This window comes from Denticeps clupeoides, chromosome 7, assembly GCF_900700375.1.
Source record: "Denticeps clupeoides chromosome 7, fDenClu1.1, whole genome shotgun sequence".
Classification (NCBI taxonomy): Eukaryota; Metazoa; Chordata; class Actinopteri; order Clupeiformes; family Denticipitidae; genus Denticeps; species Denticeps clupeoides.
Window position 1 is genome coordinate 22,042,097 of NC_041713.1, and position 24,275 is coordinate 22,066,371.

A 24,275-nucleotide genomic window follows, 5' to 3' on the forward strand; every position below is an offset into this window, starting at 1 on the left:
TGGAAAGGCCTAGTTGGGGGGGTGACGGATGTGGTGAGAATGATGCAGAGAATCGCAGGAAATGGAGATGGATCATGCGCTGTGGCGATCCATAACGGGAGCAACTGAAAGTAAAAGAAGATTATGTATGGTTTTGCCCAGTTGAAAGTTTCTTGTCCTTTGGACTATTCTACCTAGAATTTATTTTTCCTTGGAGCAGACCTGAATTCAAAAGCCCAGTCCGAAACACTGTGATGAACCTTTAGCCTATATTCCCATTACATTTGCTTAGCAAGCAGTCTCCCTTAGTGCTGCCTAAACCCATTAAATATCATTATTTCATTAAAATTCATAAAAAAAGAAAATAAAATAAGCTGTAATTCAGTGTTGAAGATAACTAAGAGGCTTGGGGAACAGTTGAGAACTCAAGAGGCGGGTGAACAAAATAAAAACCCACAAATTCTGACAAACTCTGAGCACTGATTATGAAGGAACGGGTCGCCATCAGTCAAGATTTGGCCCAGAAGTTGATAACTCTGCGTTTTTGTTAATTGTTATGTTCCTTTTTTACTTACTTCACATCACTAAAAACCACAGTCTGTCAGAAAGAGGAGCGCATATGAATGAGCAGGACGTCGAAAGATTCATCAGAGCATTTGTGATTCTGTCTGTCCATTTTAGTAAATTCATGATTCAGTTAAAATTGTCGTTTTTATAGAGATATGCTGCCATCTTGCTGCCATCTTCGAATTGGCCGAAAATATAAATATATACCAGATAACTCGTAAATTTAACTTCTATAAGATTTCACCAGGATTTTGAGAGTCAATACGGACGAAGCAAAGAAAATTGTACAGAGTGATTGAAATTGTACAGAGTGCAGCTTCACGTGCTAAATGTGCTAAATGTGAGGCAAAATGTCAATACTATCGATACCAAGTTGGTATCAGTATCGGATCGATACTGGTCCAATGGTATCGATATTTTCTACTTTCAGTACCACGATCCAACTGAAAGTAACGTGAAATTCTGCCCCTGACACGCCAACGTGGGATAAAGCGGTACAGAAGGGCGTGGTGCCAGAATAATGCAGTGGATGTCTGAAAGGGAAATTGTGGATAGGAAGAGTTTCATTGTGGAAGTCTGAAATGTTCGTTTTGACCTGGAATAATTAAATTATGGATATCTGCAATACATATCCATTCAATTATTAAATGTTAAAACAGTCACTTGTTATCGTGAAGATATCTGAAAATAATTCCGACTAGGAAAAATAAGAACGTCTGAAAATACAATTTGCTCTGGTAATAATGATATTTTGATTATAAGCAAATTATTATCTTTAATTACCATTTTGACCACTGAAAATATAGTTTTGATCACTATATATACTATATATCTAAAATCAATTACACATAGGATGTGTTATGTGTTAAATTGTATGTGTTAAATCTGCTTGCCATACAGCGCCACACACTTTTTATTAAGATATAATAGTATTATAAAGTATCAGTATCGGATCATTATCGCCAATACCAACCTAAATTTTACTTGCTATCACATCGTAAAGGAAATCAGTGGCATCGCACATCCCTTGAAGCAACACCACGGGGGTTAACAACCTGACCGCTGATTGGTTTAAAAGAACTGCCAGACGGCCAATGACGAGGCGGTACTTTGATGACGTAGCAAAATGGCGGCGCTGAGCGCGGAGTTCGGGGATCTGAACCAGGTGAAGAAGCAGCTGATCGGCGTGATATCGCAGTGCAGGGAAAGGGGGCTGGTGCATAGTGTGAAGTGGTGAGTCTCCCGTGGAGGCCGGCGTATAGTTTTTGCTGGGTGTGGTATGTTTCCTTGCCTGTTTTTAGCTCTCCCTCCCTCTCCAGGGCCTCGGAACTGGCCTTCGCGCTTGAGCCGCTCCCGCTGAACGAGCTACCGGCCCCGCCAGAGCTGACCGAGGTACCGCCGATCCGGCGTCCTTCTCTATCCATCCATCCATTCATACTGACTCGTCCCCACGCACCCTGCACGTTGAACTGGGTTCGGATGCTGCTCCTGCATCCTGGAAACCCCATTCCATCCCCTTCCTTTGTGGCTATAAACCTCAGAAAGTGGGCGACTTTTAAATTTTTGGTACATTACTTGAAACTAGCGGAAGCTGCCGAGATCCTCCCGTTCCATCACACGTGTTGATCTGCTACAGCTGTGGTTATGGAAGTGAGGGGTGCTTTTTGCTTTTGGCAATATGATGTATTAGAATGGGCATTTGAAAATGAGTGCTTGTCATCGTGAAACACTGCAGCACAGCACATGGTGACACAATGAAATGTGTCCTCTGCTTTTTACCATCACCCTTGGTGACCAGTGGGCAGCCATGACAGGCATCCAGGGAGCAGTGTGTGTGGACTGTGCTTTGCTCAGTGGCCCCTTTGGCGGATTGGGATTCGAACCGCTTCCTTAACTGCTAGGCCACCACTGCCTCATTTGAGACATGGTTTGGATTCATTTGAATAATTTAATCTGATCTTTGCATGGAAATTTATTTGACATTCATTGAGTTAGCCTGGTCCTGAGTAGAATTTTCTTGCTAACTCATCGGGGATTAGTTGATGGAACAGAACTTTCACTCAAATTAGCTAAATTTATTGAAATAAGTGAGACTCTCCATTAAAGTAGCAGATGATGACTGATGACAACTGTGTTGGAGTTTGGATTGACGACAAACTGAGTTTGAACCATCACGTTGCTGCGATCTCCAGATCCTGCAGGTTCACTCTCTACAACATTCGCAAGATTCGGCCTTTTCTCTTGCAACAGGCTACTCAGCTCCTTGTCCAGGCAATGGTCATCTCAAAACTGGACTATTGTAACTCTCCTGGCTGGAGCCTCTGCAGTCACCATAAAACCACTCCAGATGATCCAAAATATGGCAGCCCGTCTCATTTTCAATCAGCCAAAATACACCCATGTTACACCTCTTCTCACCTCCCTCCACTGGCTCCCGGTAGCTGCTCGAATTGAGTTCAAATCCTTGATGCTTCCTACAGGGCTGTGCTTCCTACAGGGAAGTGCACCATCAATACACTACTACCTAGCTACACTCCTGCACGCTCTCTCAGATCAGCAAATGAAATGTGACTGAAAATTCCCTCTTCACGGGGTCTCTGATTCCAATCAACTCTGTTCTCCGTAGTTGACCCTGGCTGGTGGAACAACCTGCCCTCCTCCATTCGACTAGCCGAGACTACCAACACCTTTTAAGAAGCAGTTGAAAACACTCTTATTCAAAAAGCATTTCAGACAAATCTAACACTTACACACGCACATGCATACACACTGCAAATTTAATTAAAATAATTAATCATTAAAAACAATTAACTAATTAATAATTTACCCCCCTCAAATAAATCAAATCCTAGACAAAATCCATTCTGAAGGATGGTCATACTTACAGATAAGGGTTTTTGTAATTAAGGGGTTGAAAAATCTAAACTTTTAATTAAAAAAAATATATATATATATGTATATTTTCTGTGAACTAAATATATGCTACTTGACCAACACCAAAGATTCAGTGACAGCAGCAGCACATACTCAACTATAGTGGCAGTGCTGCATTAGTCCTATTCTGATGTCCGCCTCTTGTTCCTAGGAGGACGCACATGATTTGGATGCCCTTGGACTGGCCAAGTCTTACTTTGATCTGAAAGAGTATGACCGCGCTGCATACTTCCTTAGGGGCTGCCGCAGCCAGAAGGCTTACTTCCTGTATATGTATTCTCGATACCTGGTAAGGGAGTACATTTCCTGTCATATGCCTGAATTTTGTACAAACACAAATAATGACCCTGCTCCTTCCTACAGTCGGGGGAAAAGAAAAAAGACGACGAGACCGTTGACAGTCTGGGTAAGAAGTAGTGCATTTATTATTTTTTTAAGCTTAATACATATGTATTATTTAATAGGAATACAGATGTTTGTGAACCCTTAAGAACATTGTAGATACTTATTTTCACAAAAGTAGTCATAGCAGTCATTAACCCATGTGTGTGTTTTTTTTAATTGAAATATAATTATCTTCACCTTTGCACATTATTTAACAGTTGCTTGTCCAAATAATGGAAGGCAGCACAATCACAAATTTCTGCCAATAATTTTGTCTGATTTAAACCTTTCTTGGATTCTTTAAATCTAAAGCTAACTAAATGCTCTCTGTTCGACTCCCTTTATTAATGTTTTACATGCACAGCTGCATCAGTTTTCTAATTTATAAAGTATACATCTAAATGGTGGCGCAGGACAATTTTTAAAAATTGTATGTTATCATAATTGGAACTATCACACTGCTATTCAGTTAAATTCTAACACCATGATGTTAGTATTACAGATCCCTGTAAAAATCTATTTTTTTGTAGGCTGACATGACATTTTTCATTTTCTTCTTCTCTGTTTTCTCTGGCTCAGTAACCTGTATGCTACACCTTCAGTGATCTCAAAGGTGTCGTCTTTTGATACCCACATTTTAATACAATTTTGCTATGTTGAAAGGGACCTCACACTTAAGAGCTAAAATGACTGTTCATTTTTCAATTCCGTGTCATTTCCATTGTTTGTTTGACTGGGTTCTGCCTGTTACTTTTTTACATTTACATTTACATTTACAGCATTTATCAGACGCCTTTATCCAGAGCGACTTACAATCAGTAGTTACAGGGACAGTCTCCCTGGAGCAACTTAGGGTTAAGTGTCTTGCTCAGGGACACAATGGTAGTAAGTGGGATTTGAACCCGGGTCTTCTGGTTCATAGGCGAGTGTGTTACCCACTAGGCTACTACCACCCACTTTTCTTCTTCTTTTTTTTTTTTTTTAACCCCGTAATGACTTTTTCTGTCATTCTTTTGTGATTGGCTGCAGGGCCTTTAGAGAAGGGCCAAGTAAGGAACGAGGCACTAAGAGAATTGAGGGTGGATCTGAGCAAGAAGCACAGCGCTGGAGAGTTGGATGGATTTGCCCTCTACCTGTGAGAAGACTTCACACACATACACACACAAACTTTTTGTCTCAGGGACCCTCATTTTGTGGTCCCTGTGTTACATCTTCAGCTCACCTGTTTTAGCTGCAATTCTGTTTAGGCGTTAAAAGACTGACAAATGAAAGTGAATTATTAAACAAATGTGATACGGTCCCGAACTCTCCCCAGTGCCCACGCACACACACCAAAAATCCTTCTTAGGGGTGTAGAGAATTAACTATGAGGGGAAAGACGTAGGTTTACATCATTTACATTTACAGCTTTTATCAGACTCCCTTATCCAGAGCGACTTACAATCAGTAGTTACAGGGACAGTCCCCCCCTGGGGACACTCAGGGTGAAGTGTCTTGCTCAGGGACACAATCTTAGTAAGTGGGGTTTGAACCTGGGTCATCTGGTTCATAGGCGAGTGTGTTTCCCACTAGGCTACTACCACTCATGCAGTTAGAAACACAGCAGGGCAGGTAGGTACCACCAGCGTTTACCTCCTCATCACAGGTAAAGTGCACCTTACGAAATGGGAGCTTTTGTCCTAATCTGAATTCTAACTGAGCTTTTCGTTTGTGTCTTTATCGGTTTGTAGCTATGGAGTTGTTCTGCGGAAGCTGGACCTGATTAAGGAGGCAGTGGATATTTTTGTGGCAGCCACTCATGCACTGCCTCTGCACTGGGGGGCGTGGCTAGAACTCTGCAATCTCATCACCAACATAGAGATGGTATTGATGCTGCACACACATCTAGAATGTTGTAAACATGAAGGAAGTTTACTGACTGCCTCGCTGCCGTTTTCTCACTTTATTAATAATTGGTGCGTCACATGGTATTGTGTGTAAATATTTTCATCTGGTTGCACATGATTTCCACTCTTTGAGCCTAAATTAAACAGGCTGATTTCCGACGTATCGCAGGCACTAGTGTGTTGTTTCCATGGCGCATCGGCAGCCACTTGTTTCCATTTGGAAAATAATGTTAATGTGCAGATGTTATTTGAATTCGTTGATTGGATATTTTTGTAGTAATGCCAGCAATGACAGCCCATATCCATACACCGTGTTTTCTTCACCAACAGCTCAAGTCGTTGTCCATGCCAGACTGTTGGGTGAAGGATTTTTTCTTGGCTCACATGTACACCGAGCTGCAGATGATTCCAGAAGCCCTGCATAAATATAAGTGCCTCATTGACGTCGGCTTTTCCAAAAGCACCTACATCATCTCCCAGATTGCCGTGGCGTACCACAACATCCGAGGTTAGGAACCGAGCATCTCATCAGCTCAGGCCTCATCACCCGTTAAACTTGTGTTTTGTGTGCAGATATAGATCAGGCCTTGACTCTGTTTAATGAGCTGCGGGAACAGGATCCCTTCCGCATCGAGAACATGGACACCTTCTCCAACTTGCTCTATGTTAGGGTAAGTTCTTTTTTCCCCCTTTATGCCTGCTTGGCTCTTCTTTGTTTTTGTAGTAACTCTTGGGGATGGGAATAGTTTTTTTTTTTTTTTTTTTTTTTTTTTTTTTTTTTTTTTTTTTTTTTTTAAACCACTTTCCACTACTAGGTGCCACAAAATGTCTACTACTGAACATGGCTGTAGTGGATGAAGGATGCAGGAAACCATGTGCCCCAACTTCAAGCATGATTATAAAAAAATTGCCATTTTAAAAATTCTTTATCATGACATTATAATACTGCACCCCCTGTCAGAAGTGAAAAGAGGAAAAAAAAACCTTACAACACGCCTTGTAACTTTCTTAAAGAGAAATTAACATTTCTGACAGTTTTTGTCAGTGCAAGTCAACATAAGACAGAACACAAATGAGCATTAAATGCTCCATCCACAAACTTACAGTATTTCGCAAAAGTTTCTGTAAAATGAGTAATAATAGTTTTTTTTTTTTTTTTTTTTTTTTTTTTTTACATTTTACAAAATGCAAGGTGAGTAAACGAAGAGAATCTAAATCAAATTATTATTTGGTTATTCTGCCCTTTGCCTTCAAACCAGCATAATTTCTTATCCAGGGTACCCCTTGGGGTCTTAAAATTGTACTCGTAAATGAAGTCCTTGAAAAGTTATTGAATCTTAAATTCAACGTCACCCTTCGGGGAAGGCTTTGCGTCAGGAATCGGTTGCAGGGGAATACAGGGTAAAACCGCGTGTGTGGTGGTTTGATTTTTAACCCTAATCAGCCACAAGCAGGCAGCAGCAGAGTCATAAAACCCAGGAAGTAAAGTCACCAAACAGCGCCCCTCTCAGGGGTGACATTAAGCCATAGCCGTACCTTCCCGGTAGAAATAAGGTTTTTGACAAGTGGACTACTGTAAACTTCTTGTCTTGATTTAGAGCAATTTTGGTGTTTATGGGATGTTGTGGTAAAGAGCTGGGCATAAAAGACGTGAAAATGCATTTGAGCGCAGGGGCATCAATTAGAAATGTGTTTGTCTTAAGACAACACGATTTTTAAATTTAATTAAAAATAAAAATTTATTTTTTAAATTTAAGATTAAAAATCCTTGGGGTACCCTGTTATACACAAAGGCAGGGATTGCCTGGAGACACTTAGGGTTAACACCCAGGTCATCAATTTGACCTGTTTAAACAGTAACTTGCTTAAACATACAGCCAATGCCCTTAAGTAACATCTTCAGTGTAAAGAACAAGGAGTCCTGGAAGTGAATGTATTGCCTGAACAAATGTCTGAATACAGGATTGTTCTGTAGTTGGCGGTAAAAACGCGAGTCCGGTTTTTAATCAATACAGGACAACAAACCTGCATTTCCTTTAAACTCTACAATTTTATATAGATATTTAGATGTATAGACGTTACACCCAGTGATCAGAGAGCATTACATTAAGCAGCGCTCTACCTCTGCATGAACTTTATTCGTATTTAATGTATAGTGTAACATTCTAAATCCTGTTTCCCCCCCCCCCCCTTACTCAGACTATGAAGCCCGAGCTGAGCTACCTTGCCCATAACCTGGTGGAAATAGATAAATACAGAGTAGAGACCTGCTGTGTGATTGGTGAGAAATGACAACCTTCTTGTATGATCTTTGAATTAATAATGATTTTGGAGAATCTTTTCCATATGGTCTATATCAGACGACTGATTTATTTCTGTGTTTTGCACATTAGATATATATAATTTAATAATAGTCTTCACATAAGTTCTTTTAATTGATGTCCTTCAGGTAACTACTACAGCCTGCGCACACAGCATGAGAAGGCAGCGCTCTACTTCCAGAGGGCTCTAAAGCTGAACCCACGCTGCCTGGGTGCCTGGACCCTGATGGGACACGAGTACATGGAGATGAAGAACACATCTGCTGCCATACAGGCATACAGGTACTGTACTCCAGCACCTGAGCACCTCCAGGTCTGCTGTTTGGATCAAGTCCTTTAAACTTAGATTTGTGACTATTTATTAGTATTGTAATGGTTGTATGTCACTTATTGTCTTGAACGAATTAGAAACCTCTGATTGGTGTCTGAATGACTGTTGATAGACATGCGATTGAGGTCAACAAACGGGATTACCGGGCTTGGTATGGACTGGGTCAGACCTACGAGATCCTCAAAATGCCCTTCTACTCGCTGTACTACTACAGAAAAGCTCATCAGCTCAGGTTTGTGTGTGTGTAATTAAGCATTGTGTGTGGGGTGGGGTCTGAGTGCTGTGTATTAAGACTTGTGAATGTGTGTTCCCCACTGCAGGCCTAATGACTCGCGAATGCTGGTGGCCCTTGGGGAGTGTTATGAAAAACTCTCGCAGCATGTTGAAGCTAAAAAGGTCCGAATGCACAAACTTCAAAATCATATTCATTTATTCCCCCTATTCCCCCTTTTTTTTACTGTAAAATAAAATGGCCACGCCCACGACTAGTGTCTTTCTCCTTTGTTATTGCGTATTGTTTATGCATTTTGACCGTTGTTACAGGAAATCACAGTAGACTGACACAGATCAGAGTTTTTAATTTCAAACATCTCGTTTTCTTTTGTTTAGCCACATAAAACGAATGTGTCTCCTTGCAGAACCCGTTGTGATGTTAGTAATTTCTTCATTCATTTTGTCCTCAGTGTTACTGGAGAGCATATTCTGTGGGTGATGTGGAAAGAATGGCACTTCTCAAATTAGCCAAGTAAGTGTGTGTGTGTGTGCGTGTGTGTTTAATTCTGTTAGGTACTTAATGTTTTGTAGAAATCGCAGCGTAAAACTCTGTTCCTGCTCGTGTTATAGACTCCATGAGCAGCTGAACGAATCTGATGAAGCAGCACAGTATTACATCATCTACATTCAGGATATTTTCTCCTGTGGGGTAAGATGTTGGTTTTGTGTGTGTGTGTGTGTGTGTGTATATGCAGTCATAGACCATGCCTCCGTTCATTTTCCTCTCTTTTCTAAACTAAAGAAAGCATGTTTGGTTGTACAGTTCTAGATTGATTCCTATAATATCTGTTCATAAACCCCCCCCCCTTTTTCCCCACAGGAGCAGCTGGAGCATGCTGAGGTCAGCACTGCACTCCGGTATCTGGCACAGTATTACTTTAAGACAAAAATGTATGACCAGGCCTCACTCTGTGCCCAACGATGCTGCGACTACAATGATGTAAATCACACACACACACACACACACACACACACTGCTCTCGACGCTAGTGAAGGTTTTATTTGAAAGTAATTCAAAATCTGTAACATGGATGTGTGTGTGTTCTGCAGGCACGTGAGGAAGGGAAGGCCTTACTTCGTCAGATCACTGCAGTTCGGGAACAGGGGGACACGTCGTCTGCAGATCTGTCCCTCCCCAACGTTTTCAACCCTCTAGCCAACACCACCACCACGCCTGTCAGAAAAGTGACTCCTTTAGACCTTTCATCAGTCACTCCCTAAAACTGCTCCCTCTCGCTCATACACACACACAAACAGTGTCCATCATTCACAAAGCTTTACATCATTCATAGTCCTGATTATGGCAAACTTAGCACGAATCTCCACACCGTGGAAGGCTGTAGCCCGGGACATTTATTGTTCTTTCTCAACGAAAATGTGCAGCTCTTTGATAACAGTGGAGTTTTGGACCATTAAGGAGGCACTGTTGAAGTCATATATTGTGGTTGATTTGGTGTAAATATTTAAGTGGATTCATGAGGGACTTGGGCTTTGATTTTTTTTTTTTTTGGGTTAGAAATAAAAACCAATTTTTTTTTAACAAACCTCACGTTGAATCCCATTCTGGTGAAGGACCTTGTGTGAAATACACATTGGATTACATATTTGGATTAAATTTCTTTGTGGTATGAGGAATCATTCTGAGATCATGAACTTGTATATCTAACAGGTTCATTTAAATTCTACATGTTCTAGAAGGGATTTACACCCAGGCAGCAGTGAATTGTTCACATTCTTCAAACTATCCAACTATCTACAGCTACGCAGCCACTCCTGCGGCAAAAGGGGCAGCGGAGTATCTCTTCAGCCCTACCCGTGTGCATCAGTGACACTTGGTTGCCCGTGACTTGGTCACCAGGTTTCCTTCCTTGGACCACTTTTGGTGGATCATGACTACTGCAGACCAGGAACATCCCAAAAATTTTTGTAGTTTTGTTAGGTAATGAGATGTTATGTGTCAATGGAGCCTAGTGGTTTAGGAAGCAGACTCATAACCAAAGAGTTCAAATCCCCAACTGCCAAAGTACTGTCCCCACATCCTGCTCCCCAGGCACCTTTCATGGCTGCCCAATGCTCACCGAGTGAAAGTGATTCATATGTGACACAGCATAGCACCCAGCTCCACCAAGGGTGCAGTGGGCAGCCATGACAGGGTTCAAAACTGCAACCTTCCGTACCTGCTAGGTGATGGATTAAGTACAGAGGACACATTACGTTGTGTCACCATGTGCTGCGCTGCAGTTTCACAATGCAGCAGCCAAACCAAGATGTGCAGATGTAAGCAGAGGAGAAGGCGCTCTCTAATACAGCCATGAAGGTGCAACAAGTTTTTCACACCTGGATTTGGAGATCCTCTAGAGAAGGTTTGTCCAGGATATGCCTGTACTTGGCCACACTCATCTTTCCCTCGATTTAAGTACAAAGTGAAGTGATTGTCACATGTGATACACAGCAGCACAGCACACGGTGCACGCAGTGAAATTTGTCCTCTGCATTTAACCCATCACCCTGAGTGAGCAGTGGGCAGCCATGACGGGCGCCCGGGGAGCAGTGTGTGAGCAAAGCAGTGTGCTTTGCTCAGTGACACCTCAGTGGCACCTTGGCAGATCGGGATTCGAACTGGCAACCTTCTGATTACGGGGCCGCTTCCTTAACTGCTAGGCCACCACTGCCCCATCATTGTGATACACAGCACATGGTGCACACAGTGAAATGTGTCCAATCACCCTTAGTGAGCCATGACAGGCACGTTGAGACGGTGCTTTGCTCAGTGGCACCTTGGTGGATCGGGATTCGAACCGGCAAACTTCTCATTACGGGACCACTAGGCCACCACTGCACCTGATTGCAACCAGTTGTCCTGTCCCTGCAATATTATAACACCCCACAGCATGATGCTGCCACCACCATGCTTCTCTGTTGGGACTGTATTGGACAGGTGATGAGCAGTGCCTGGTTTTCTCCACACATACTGCTCAGATCTATTTTGGCCTTAATTCTATCTTTGTCTCATCAGACCAGAGAATCTTATTTCTCGCCATCTTTGTGTTCTTTAGGTGTTTTTTTTTTTTTTTTTAAGCAAACTCCATGCAGGCTTTCATGTATTTTGCACTGAGGAGAGGCTTCCATTGGGCCACTCAGCTATATAGCCCCAACTGGTGGAGGGCTGCAGTGATGGTTGACTTTCTACAACTTTCTCCCATCTCCTGACTGCATCTCTGGAGCTCAGCCACAACGATCTTTTGGATTTGATCTTTTGGATTTGATCTTTTGGATTTCTTCTTTACGTCTCTCACCAAGGCTCTTCTCTTCCAATGACTCAGTTTGGCTGGACAGCCAGCTCTAGGAAGGGTTCCAGTTGTCCCAAACATCTTCCATTGAAGGATTATGGAGGCCACTGTGCTCTTAGGAATCTGTTCCTAGCCACAATTCTGTCTCTGAGCTTTTCAGATAGTTACTTTGACCTCATGATTTTGCTCAGACATGCACAATGCATGTCAGACATCGTTATGCAACTGCCACACAGCTGCAGGCACGTTTACGAGATGCGAGGGTACTAGGGTTTCCAGACAAACTATTCGCAAACCATTGGCTTGAATGCCAGACACCCATTGTAGGTGACTCCAATGACACAAAGACACTGTCGTGAAGGTTTGCAGCGGGCACAAATCCATGTGACCTGGACAATGCAGCAGTGGGTTACTGTCAGGTGTTTGGTCACCTTGCACAGAAATCAACAGGTCAACATGGTCCCCAGAGTTTGGTGGATGAGTTGCAACAGTCTGCATCACCAATCAGCGCAAAACAGATTTGGTTATTGTACATGGCTCAGTCACTGCATGTCTGGTACCAGTTGAAGCAGAGCCTGAATGATCGTACCCCATCCCCACGTGACCTGGCAGAACTGCGTGTAGCACTTATGGAAGAGTGGAGCAAATTGCCTCAGAACATCATCATGAGGCTAGTGAGGAGCATGAGACGTTGCCACCATTGCGGCAAACACCCTCTACACCTGGGGCAGTGGTGGCCTAGCGATTAAGGAAGCGGCCTCATAATCAGAAGGTTGCAGGTTCGAATCCGGATCTGCCAAGGTGCCACTGAGCAAAGCACCGTCCCCACACACTGCTCCCCAGGCGCCTGTCATGACTGCCAACTGCTCACTCAGGGTGATGGGTTAAATGCAGAGGACAAATTTCACTGTGTGCGCTGTGTGCTGTGCATCACAAGTGACAATCACTTCACTTTTTTACTGACAGTCTTTTTGTTATTTGGGGCTATCACTGTTATTGTCTAAATTTTTTGGCTAATGAATTAGTTTAATTAGTAAGAAGGAAACTTTTACTAATTTAATTAAAACATGTAAATAAAAGTGAAGGTCACACGTGATACACAGCAGCACAGTGCACACAGTGAAATTTGCCCTCTGAATTTAACCCATCACCCTTAGTGAGCAGTGGGCAGCCATGACAGGTGCCCGGGGAGCAGTGTGTGGGGACCATGGCAGATCGGGATTCGAACCAGCAACCTTCTGATTACGGGGCCGCTTCCTTAACCACTAGGCCACCACTGGCCCAAAAGATCACAGGCAAGGTAGGTTCCACCGAGAGTTGAACTCAGATCACTGGATTCAAAGTCCAGAGTGCTAACCATTACTCCATGGAACCAACAATATCCCTAACTTTTTGTGACTGTATGTGTCACAGCAAAAGGTCTGAATACTTAGGACCATGTGATATTTCAGTTTTTGTTTGTTGTCAACCATTCTGAGTCAATACTGTGTGTACATTAATGAGGGAAAATGTAACTTAAATGATTTTAATAAATGCCTGCAATATAACAGATTGACATATGTACCCACTCGCCATATGTATATATATGTGTGTGTGTGTACACAAGTATTAAGCAGGTGTAGAGAACTGGTGTAAACTAAGGGTCCTTTATAACTCTAAATGGTTTATTTTTTAACAATTTACTAAATCCAAAGTGAGCAAACAAATGGAAGACTAATAATGATTGTGAGACTATTCAAACCAGAATCTTTCTTATACACCTGCACAAAGGGCAGGGGTCTTGTAGGACTATGTTTTGATGTATGATCAGTAAGTTGAACCAAATTGGTGCTAATGATAATCAATTATCAGAAATGGCTGGGTAGGAGGCTTAAAACTAGTCTGAAAAAACAGCCACACTCCGCTATTAAGATGAGGTTAGGGTATATGCCAAATGTATCATCTTGTACAGTATTGGATACTTTTAAATACATTGTATTGATTTCATACTAAAAAGCGTGGTCATCCTCTCACCTGCCTAAGACCTGTTCCTCTCCAGGCTACATAAAGCAACACCTTTTATAGGCGTACAGACAGATTGATAATTAAAATCTTTTGTGTGAAGGTGTGTCGGTCATTCAGGTCAAACTGTGTGGAATAAATTGCATGTGAAAAAGAAAATACTGCAATACTTTGCTACAAGCCATGACTGTCAGTAGAGTTCCTTTTTAGGGGACGGGTGGGAAGTTCTCTGGGCCGGTAAAGCATAAGTAACAGGAGGTAACCTTTACCCTTATGATGACATAAGGGGAGAAATTCCAGATCAGACTTTGATGCCAAAACCCCACAGAGCAGTTATAAAATACAATAGTAAAATCATGAATATAGTTAATTATCTTTTACATTGTGAGCAACTCTCAGTTCATTCATTCTCTCTGAAAAGAACACACACAGACCATACAATCTTATTAAACGAACATGCCTGGTTGTATTGCTTAGTGTATGCTGCCCTTCTGGTCATCCAATTTCTGCTGGCATTTTCTATAATACTGCCCCGATTGGAAATTGGAAGGTCAGACTCCCTCAACTATGGCGTGTGCAGAGCCCATGCAGCTGCCTCATCGTTCGTTCAAAAAAAAAAAAAAAAAGAGGCAAACATTCCCTGCTGCTGACTGGACTGAATCCCAAAACATTTTTCTTAGCCCTTAAAACGTCTAAGTATTGCACAGAAAGACAGAAAAGACAAGGTGGGAATTTACAGCTCAGTTACGTCCCTCTTCTTGTTGTGTGGCAAGATTGTGTGTTAGTATTAAAAAGCAAAAAAAATGTGGTTGTTTCTGTTAAATACTAAAACATTGTTGGTTTCATGCCACGCCTCACAACGCTCGGGCTTGGAGGGGGCGTAGGCTGACGTGAGCGCAACACACGGGCGTAGGGTGTGGCCTCCATCTGCTCCGCTTTGTTTCTTGTGGGCGTTGCCGTCGGCGTCCGTGCCGAGAACAGAGTTCGGAAAAACGGACGTTTCTCGGGCGGCTGGTTCTCAGCGAGGCCACCTGCCGGTGCCGTAACCCCACAGCCCCTCCTCTTGCAGGATCCTGGAACGGATGGTGGCGGCAGGGACGCTGGGCTCTGCAGCTGTGCCAGAGTGTCCGCCTTCCGTCTCAAATCCGCCTTCACCAGCTGCAGACTGTTGTGGAGCTCCACCAACATCTGGTCCTACAACAGGAGGGGAGGGGGTGGGTTAAATGCTTGCACCCCAACTAGTCTGTTAGATATGGGACACGTAACCATAACCGTGGCTAAAGAATTTCACGTTATTACAGTATACCTGTCTGCCGATGATGTCATCTGCAGCGCTCAGAGTCTGCCGGAGTCTCTCTCCATCAGTGCTACGGCAGCACGCTCTCTCCCCCGACTGGAGCTCCGCCCCCAACTTCTGCAGGGCCTGCCGGAACTGCCTAAGGTTCTAAAAACAATTGTACACCATTTGGTCCTCAGACATGGCTCTAGAGTTAAATGGTGTTTTCTGTGACGGACAAGACAGACCACTGACCCTTTGGCCCTCCTCAAGCTTACGGTCGGCAGAAGACGTTAGGGTGGCACTGTTCTCAGCCTGTGCCTGCTTCCCCTGGAACTGCTTCAGCTCTGAAGGGGGAGTAAAACCAACCAGAACATGGAAATCCCACAGTCCCATTCAAGAGCCACCTCAACACAGCACTTAAAATTGAGTGACAATTTTATCTCATCTCATTTCAGGATGTTACCTTAAGTTCAGCTAAATGAACGCAATGAAGCGCTTGTCCTTACCCAGAGTTCTGAGCTGCAGTTCTGTACGGCACAGGTCCAACTCAGCTCTGCACTGCTCCAGTTCTGCCGACAAATGTGCAACCTCGGGGTAATGAGCAGAGGCCAGACGCTGTGACCGCCGAGGTCCCAGATCCTCACTGATTGGTGGGAAGAGGGGGGGAGGAGCCATGACACTGCCCTCGACTTTTTCCAGGGCGGTGGTGAGTTCTTGGATTTGTTCATTCTGTTCCTGATTGAGCACAAACACACAGATGCAACCCGGTAATGCAGCAGCGCCCCACTCGAAACCATTACTTGACACCAACTACCAGCGACTCCCTCACCTTGATCTCTTGAGAGTAGTATTTTTTCAGGCTGGTCTCGAGGTTGCTAATCTTGCTCTCGTATCGTTCCTCAATCAGTGCTCTCTCAGTCTCCAGCGTCTCACTACAACCACAAAAACATTGTTAAACTGAATTTATTACCACACTGAAAAGCTTAACTTAAAATGGCGTTTCCTCCTCCAATTATGTGCAAGCAAGATGGTTCTCCATAGAAGATCAGCTGTAATTTACACGACTTTTAAAAGAAGACCCAGCTGTACACACACAGTACCACGTGACATGGTTCACTACGGAAAGCTGGTTATAAAAGAAAAAACATTTCTCTCGCAGTCTTACTGCACCCCGTTATACGTGCATGTGTATAAACGCTTTTCAAATTCCATGACTTCTCCAGGTTTTTAATGACCGCAAGAACCCGGTGAACGTCCCTGACGTCACACACCATGGCACAGCAGTATCTGATGACCCACCTGAAGTCATTCTGCATGCGTGAGATGACCTCCATCATCTCTGCACACACTTCCTCCCGAACACTGGCCTCCAGTTCCACCTTTTCCTGCCGCTGGCGTAACACCTCCCTCTTGAGCACATCGATGGCCTGTAACAGTGCCTACAAAAGTCCCAGGGAGCCACAGCAAGTCTTAACGATACTCCCATACAAACCAGGTCACCACAGGCAAATCTAGGAAGTTCAGATGAGTGAAACTGCACACCTCGGAGTCAAACATAGAGATGTCACCATCCTCTTCATCACTGCACTCTTCTTCTTCCAGTACAGTGGCCCGAACCTGCTGCTCCTGCAGGAGGGACAGGATGTAGGCCACCCGATTCTTAGAGGAAGGGCCATGGACCAGCTGGAACACAAAAAGCACAGAAGGACATTAATGAAGAATCTGATTTAAAAAAAAAAAATAAAAAAAAATGCCCAGTCTGCCCCACATACTGTACAAACATGTCACCTTGATGCACAGACACGGACACATTAAGCCCTGCGTACACCCAGCCCTCTATGAGAGACGAGGCAAAAACGGGCAGCCAACCAATGAATAAACCTAATCTGCAACCTGCCAATTTCAGCTCGAATGGTTTGCATCCATGCCGTAAAACAGAATTCAGCTTCTCTTATTTAACGTTTCACTGCACGACCACATAATTGAACATGGCCTTTTATTTCCCCAACCTTAGCCGTGCAGCCGTGCAACACGCTTCAGGCTGGTGTATGATGATGTGGGCCATACTTGCGTTGCGATGGCAGAGAACTTCAGGGCCTGCAGAGTCTCGTCGTAGGTGGAGGCACAAGGGTTGATGTTGACCACCATACAGGAGTGGCCATGTCCACAGAAATAGTTCTGAAGAACCCGGGTCAGCTTACTGTCCCTGAATGGCACCACCTGTGGTGGCCGTGACCTGCAAATGACCTCACTCAGTTACTACCCGCTCACGTCTAAAGGAGCATTATGCATTGGGTGTGTGTGTGTGTGTGTGTGTGTGAATACCTGTTGTTCTGATTGTGCCTCAGAGCCGTGATGCAACGCCCCAGTGTGTGCAGGGAGGTGTTGATGTTATTGGCCTCTTTCATCCGCTCGCCATTTTGCTGGTTCTTACAGCGCTCAGAGCCTGCCAGGTCACACACCAACAACCTGGCACAGTGCATACACACACTCACTCACTTAATGCCGCAGGCCCCACCGGTAACAATAACGTATGCTCACGGTGATTCGGGATTATTGATAATAGGTAATAGTTACTCGCAGCTCTTGGTCCCCTGTCTCGGGTCCGCGTCAGGAAGGACGTGAAGAATGCGGACTGTGAAGATGCTGTGACTGAAAGAGAAAGAACACATGAATTAATCACAATTATAATGACTGGTCAAGTCTGAAAAGTGGTGAGCTGACTAACACACACACACACACACACACACACACACACACACACACACACACACACACACACACACACACACACACACACACACACACACACACACACACACACAAAAAATGTACATTTACCAGAAAATTGTTAAACTGAACTTGAAAAGCTTAACTTAAACAACAGTTTCTTCCTCCAAGTAAAATGGGCGTAGATCAGCTAGATAGTACATGACTTTTAAAAGGAGACACACCGCTGCGGAGGTGCTGGAACGTGGAAGAAACGTTCACTACGGAAATCCAGCAAGGATAGTACGGACCTGCGCCAGTTTTAAACTTTATTATACATGACTTTTCCAGGCTTTTACATTTACCACATTTATCAGACGCCCTTATCCAGAGCGACTTACGATCAGTAGTTACAGGGACAGTCTCCCTGGAGCAACTTAGGGTTAAGTGTCTTGCTCAGGGACACAATGGTAGTAAGTGGGATTTGAACCTGGGTCTTCTGGTTCATAGGCAAGTGTGTTACCTGCTAGGCCACTTTTAATGACTGTAGGAACCCTGGAGTGCATGTGTGTGTGTGTGTGTGTGTGAGAGAGAGAGAGAGTGTCCACCTGCGGCTAGAGTTGTGGTTCAGGTGTGTGCTGGCGAAGCTCTGATTGCGCTGTCCAGCCTTCAGCACCTTCCATGCCTCGTCTGCACTGTGCACCTGGATCCAGGTAAGATCTGCACTCGCGTGAAAAACAGCAGGTGACCTTTAACATTTGCACCAGGGCGCCTGCTTTCCCGGCGTGTTTTAGGAAACTTCCGTACCTTTTACGTAAGGATTTCCATGCTTGTCGTTGCTAAGTCGCAGTGTAGCCCTCTTCTTGAGCTGGAGGGAGGGTGGTGCCGCCAGCAGGTCATACAGGAATTCGTTGTAAATCTCATAGAAGGAGACCCAGACAGAGAACCGCACCCCTTCGTCGAGCTGCTCCCGGCCGCTAAGGCCCAGCCGAGCAGCCTCCAAACTAACGGCATCCACGTCTGTCAACGACACACACGTTAGACGTTCCCTTTTTTAAATAAGAACGGTAAAATATTAATCGTAACAACTGGCAAAGAACCAAATCAAGCAAAATATGCCATTACAGGCAAATATTTGTTCAGTTACGGATTCAGATCGTGTGAGGGGGCTTTTTAACCCCCACACTGTTGAGAGACTCTTCATTTTTTCACGTTACAGAATCAGTGTACCTTCCAGCTGGGTGGCGATATGGCTGGTTGTGGACAGACCTCCAATTCCGCTATCCAAGCTTGCGCACTCGTCCTGGAAAACAAATACGCGGCTCAGATCATCACCCGGCCTTTTCTGGAGACCCTCGGCGTGTGTGAGCGTGCTTCACCTCCTTCAGCAGGGCGTCTCTTATGATGGTCTCAGCATGCACCTCACTGGCGTCCAGCCTACGAACATCTTGGCAGAGGACTGGCTTCAGATCCATGCCGCTGTACAGTCGCCCCGACAGCTTCAGGAATACCGATACCAGGGCCCGTGGTAACAGCCCTGGCTCCTTCCCCACCCCTTCACATAAAGGTCACGGAAAAAAGTAGCGTCAAACAGCGCCCCTAAAAAGCACCTTGAAAGGACTGAGGGGATTCATTACGGCGTAGTGACCCTGGACGGTGTAGGTCTTCCCAGAGTTGGTGATGCCGTAGGTGTAGAGAAGGTGGTTCTCGCCTTGCAGGACATTGTGCACCACCTCCTTCATGGTGTGATCATAGAACTCCTGCTGGGTGGTGGTGGGGGAGAAAATCTGCACATACGATATACCAGCGTTGTCACAAAAAAAAAAAAACACACCCTCAAACCAGGGCAAGCAGCCAGGCTCTTCACCTGCGTGAAGTTGAACTTGTGCGCGCTCTGGGCGACCCCTCTCTCGGCGTTCCTCATGGCCTGCGAGTCTTTGGAAGCACGGAGCAGCAGGGTGTCCTCCGAAGTCACGCCGACACAGCCCTGAACGCCACAAAAACATCTCTGGTGAGCTGGGAAGATTTTTCATGGATCCCATTAGCATGCATGTTAGCATGCTAATGTATTCCAAAATCAAGCCACATTTCACATCATGGTCCTGATGTAAACATTAACATGCATCTCACAAACCCCACTAACTGATCCTTGTTTAACGCTGGATTCCTCCTCTCATCCTTTGTTAAACCTCCCATTCTACAGGGTGGGCCATTTATATGGATACACCTTAGTAAAACGGGAATGTTTGAACACATTTTATAAGTGGTCAGAAACTTATAAATAACTCATGAAAGAATAGTTACGTTAAAACCAAGAACACCATTGTTTTTCGAGTGAAATTACCAATAAATTTGATGTCACATGACCCTCTTCCTATTGAAAAAAACAAAAGTTGGATCCAAGATGACCGACTTCAAAAAGGCCACTATGGTCACCATCCATCTTGAAAAGTTTGCCCCCTCACATATACTAATGTGCCACAAACAGGACGTTAATATCACCAACCATTCCCATTTTATTAAGGTGTATCCACATAAATGCCCCACCCTGTAGTACTTATGTGTTTAAATGCAGTGGAGAGTTAACCTCAACACCCTCAATGTTCTACATTCCAGACGTTTGCTATGTTTGACTGCGGCGCTCAAAGCGGATACAGGTCAGAAATAATGCTCAAATGGGGCATAAAAAAAAAGGAAGAGTAAACTCGTGGCGGTCACTTTTCACCTGTTCCTCTCCTCTTTCGCGTTCCGCCGCGGTCAGAGGGCGAATCCTCAGGAAAACCTTCATTTTCTCTGGCCTTTCATCGCCGCTCCCCATCCTGTCCCGGGGAGCCTTACACTGGAGAACAGGGACACGGTAGATTTTTACCCTCTGTACGATCAGTAGTCCACAAACTACACACACACACACACACACACACAAATAAAAGGATGGTAGTAGCCTAGTGGGTAACACACTCGCCTATGAACCAGAAGACCCAGGTTCAAATCCCGCTTACTACCATTGTGTCCCTGAGCAAGACACTTAACCCTAAGTTGCTCCAGGGGGGGACTGTCCCTGTAACTACTCTGGATAAGGGCGTCTGCTAAATGCTGTAAATGTAAAATCCTGTATAAATGTGCGATTAAAGTTATTTCATCTGGTCTCACGTACCTTTACAGACATTAAGGGCGAGATGCAACACATTGGCGTCGAACTCACCATCATTTAATATAGATTTATTATGATGGCCCAGCGACATGACGCGCTGATAACAAAAACTACAGATCCCATAAAGCAGCGCTTCAGTCGCCTTGCCGAACACGTAGTGACGCACAAAGTAAACAGTGATGAGGGGGTTCAGTGCGGATTCACAACATCGCCATCATACAGAAATCAACGGGATAAAGAGCCACGTTTTTAGGTAGGGGCGCTGTTGAGGTGAAAGTGAAGTGATTGTCACTGTGAAACACTGCAGCACAGCACACGGTGCACACAGTGAAATGTGTCCTCCGCTTTTAACCATCACCCTTGGTGAGCAGTGGGCAGCCATGACAGGCGCCCGGGGAGCAGTGAGTGGGGACGGTGATTTGCTCAGTGGCACCTTGGCGGATTGGGATTCGAACCAGCAAACTTCTGACTACGGGTCTGTTCTGCCCAGAGGTGTTTTTTTTTTTTTTTAACAAACGTTCTGTAGGTAAAAGTTGCATTATACACTATAATATGCACAGTCTATCACGATATGCATATTTTCTGAGCAACGTCAGAATGGAAATTATGATAATTTCAAGATGCTGGTACGATACGAGGGACAGCGAAGTGCCAGCTTAGGTCATTTCAGATCATCAGCATAGTGGTAGTAAAATAAAATACGACGTAAACAGTGTCTTTAACAACACACACGTCATTTAGATAAAAATTCAATACAAATCCTTAATTCAAATTGGCGACCTGTCTTGATGTCCTAAAGGACAAACCAACTCAGAAATCGACATGCACAAACTGGAGAAGGCAGAATGAAAGCATTTATTGTGAGTAAATATCAGAAGAACCGAGTAAACAGCGCCGTGGCCTGGGGTGATGTTAACAGAGGGAACTATTGTCTGTCAGTGTAACCCCGTTTTTTTAAAAAAGGAAGATAATAATCACCTCTCCCTGTGTTATGTCTGCGGCGGGGATGATCGAGACCTCGGGGGTGGGAGCCGCGGAGCGCCGTGACCGCGCCGCGCAGCAGAGGTCCGCCGCAGTCGACTCGAACACGGCTCCGCACTCATCTTCGTCGGAGAAGACTCCACCAGGAGACGCCAGCGCGAACGCCATGATGTCGGCCTGGAAAATTTGACACGCTGACCGGCTGGACACAAGATCGCCGACCCCGGGAGCGGTATTCTGCTAACTGCCCGCCAGCACCGAGTCGCCGCCCTGCACCAACCAGTTCAAACATCGCGCACCCTGAGCCATCCAATCGCCTTCCAGCTCCACCGAGCTCCCGGCCAATCACAAGTCCCGCAGCAAAGACGTCATCAATCCGCGTCGTTGTCAACTAGTCCGGAAAAACCTGTTTGTTTGGGCCGTGAGGGAAAGGGTGAAATGTGGAGCAGCCATTCTGGAACTGTCGCTCTGTATTCTGCAAATTAAAAACGTTCAAGGCACGCAGGACCTTGTTCAAGAAACATCGGTCAACGAATAGCTGCTCATTCAAACGATTTCAGGCATATATTGTGGATTACAAGAGCTATGAATGAAATGTGAATGCATTAGAACAACTTCTCGAGCCATTTGAGTTTAAAATAAATTATTAAATAGTACTGAAAGAAAAGATCGCGTCTAACATTGATTGCATTTACAAAAAAAAACATTTATTAATGTTTTCTAATTTAATTGCAGATGACAATGAAAATAGTAACAATAAATTCAACACATTTGCTATTTAAAAAGCTGGTTGGCTTTAGAAAGAGGAGAATATCATGTAGTTTTTTTAAAGGTTCATTTCATTTGTTAGATAAGTGAATTTTGTTGAATTGCCGTGTTTTGGATGTTATTGCAAGCAGAAAAACGGTTAAATAGATTACAATTTTGTTTTTGTTTGTTACCAGTTAATCTGCTGATTGCATTTCAGATTTTTACCTGTGTAACCATCTCAGTGTTACTGTACCAACTTGTCAATGTTGGAAGGAGAGCACAAGGCACAAATGCGTGACTTCAACAAAGCTTTAATACACAACACAAGCAACACAAAATAGCTTGATGGCCTAACTCAACAAAACTCTACCTCTCAACATGATGCAGACAGCACACTAGTGAACTAAATGTCACAGACAAATCAGTTTAACATGACACTAGTGAACATTTATGTCTCCAACACAATTTATCTATGTTCCATTATGTGGAAAATTCACATTTTATTAATTAAATATACATTCAGAATGATTTATGAATAGTTTGTTATTAAAATGTGATACAGTTAAGTTTATGAAGAATTATGCAATACATGATATGTGAAGTGAAAGTGAAGTGATTGTCATTGTGAAAAACTGCTTTTAACCATCACCATTGATGAACAGTGGGCAGCCATGACAGGCGCCCGGGGAGCAGTGTGTGGGGATGGTGCTTTGCTCACCTTGGGGATTCGAACCGGCAACCTTCTGATTACGGGGCCACTTCCTTAACTGCTATGCCACCACCATTATAACAAATACAAATGATCTACAGAAATTGAAGTCGGACAATTCCAAAATAAAATCATATTAAACTGAAATATTTAACATATTTTGACCTATAAAACTATATTATTAAAAAAAAATTTTTTTTAGTTATTTACAACCTGCGTTCGAAAAGTGCAGAGTCACTGCTTGTAAGTAAAGTACAGAAGATCACAGCTGGGAGCAGATCCTTCTCCAATAGAGCGCCACTGTTGTGGAGTGGCTTGCCGGTCAGTGTTCGGGACTCAGACACAGTCTCAGTGCTTAAATCTAAACTGAAAAGCCATCTGTTTACACACCTGGTTATGTTTTTTGTGCCGTGTGAGACAAATTTGTCAGGTGGCATGGGGTAATATTCTCTGGTATGATCAAAGAGGGATTATCCCTTGATGCTCAAACTCTTTACATGCATACATGATTTAGATGTGATTTTACACCAGGTCATAATGTACCTTAAAGATATTCAATGCTGCTACTCTGCTTGCAACAGTGTTGCGAATATGAATGAGCTTTACGATTTTCCTCAGGAATACATGGTAGCTGTGACAAACATTTGGTACAGAAAGTATTCTTCTCTTTTTTATATTGCAGCCATTTGCTAATGCATTTTTCTTCATTAATGTACACACAGCACCCCAT

At 44.0% G+C, this 24,275-nt stretch overlaps 2 protein-coding genes and 1 non-coding gene across 3 annotated transcripts; 1 reads left to right on the top strand and 2 right to left on the bottom strand.

The window, feature by feature from the left end:
• Positions 1-1,643: 1,643 nt before the first annotated feature.
• Positions 1,644-10,159, top strand: cdc23 (CDC23 (cell division cycle 23, yeast, homolog)). Its single transcript, XM_028986763.1, has 16 exons — positions 1,644-1,779; positions 1,866-1,938; positions 3,632-3,769; positions 3,844-3,886; positions 4,894-4,999; positions 5,595-5,727; positions 6,081-6,258; positions 6,324-6,421; positions 7,950-8,031; positions 8,200-8,353; positions 8,515-8,634; positions 8,723-8,798; positions 9,086-9,147; positions 9,246-9,324; positions 9,496-9,615; positions 9,726-10,159. The coding sequence occupies exons 1-16, from the start codon at positions 1,673-1,675 to the stop codon at positions 9,894-9,896; spliced, it is 1,740 nt and encodes a 579-aa protein (XP_028842596.1). The 5' UTR covers positions 1,644-1,672; the 3' UTR covers positions 9,897-10,159.
• A 3,108-nt stretch (positions 10,160-13,267) lies between these two features.
• Positions 13,268-13,339, bottom strand: trnaq-uug (transfer RNA glutamine (anticodon UUG)). Its single transcript has one exon. It is a non-coding gene; the product is annotated as a tRNA-Gln (tRNA).
• Positions 13,340-14,602: 1,263 nt separating this feature from the next.
• kif20a (kinesin family member 20A) lies at positions 14,603-22,343 on the bottom strand. Its single transcript, XM_028986785.1, has 18 exons — positions 22,084-22,343; positions 20,680-20,793; positions 19,822-19,941; positions 19,603-19,741; positions 19,334-19,509; positions 19,185-19,257; positions 18,762-18,974; positions 18,563-18,674; positions 17,823-17,897; positions 17,571-17,714; positions 17,313-17,481; positions 16,788-16,928; positions 16,545-16,684; positions 16,075-16,177; positions 15,752-15,980; positions 15,498-15,589; positions 15,273-15,410; positions 14,603-15,160 (listed from the first exon to the last, which is right to left on the bottom strand). The coding sequence occupies exons 1-18, from the start codon at positions 22,252-22,254 to the stop codon at positions 14,792-14,794; spliced, it is 2,718 nt and encodes a 905-aa protein (XP_028842618.1). The 5' UTR covers positions 22,255-22,343; the 3' UTR covers positions 14,603-14,791.
• Between the last annotated feature and the right edge of the window lie 1,932 nt (positions 22,344-24,275).

Excerpts from the sequence above, each read along its gene's own strand:
- kif20a (XM_028986785.1), bottom strand. The coding sequence starts at position 22,254 with ATGGCGTTCGCGCTGGCGTCTCCTGGTGGAGTCTTCTCCGACGAAGAT. Across the intron at positions 18,675-18,761 it reads TGGAAATCCTTACGTAAAAG|ATCTTACCTGGATCCAGGTG; the intron begins GTACGGAAGTTT and ends ACGCGAGTGCAG. Across the intron at positions 16,685-16,787 it reads TCTCTATGTTTGACTCCGAG|GCACTGTTACAGGCCATCGA; the intron begins GTGTGCAGTTTC and ends GGACTTTTGTAG.
- cdc23 (XM_028986763.1), top strand. The coding sequence starts at position 1,673 with ATGGCGGCGCTGAGCGCGGAGTTCGGGGATCTGAACCAGGTGAAGAAG. Across the intron at positions 3,887-4,893 it reads CGAGACCGTTGACAGTCTGG|GGCCTTTAGAGAAGGGCCAA; the intron begins GTAAGAAGTAGT and ends GATTGGCTGCAG. Across the intron at positions 8,032-8,199 it reads AGAGACCTGCTGTGTGATTG|GTAACTACTACAGCCTGCGC; the intron begins GTGAGAAATGAC and ends GATGTCCTTCAG.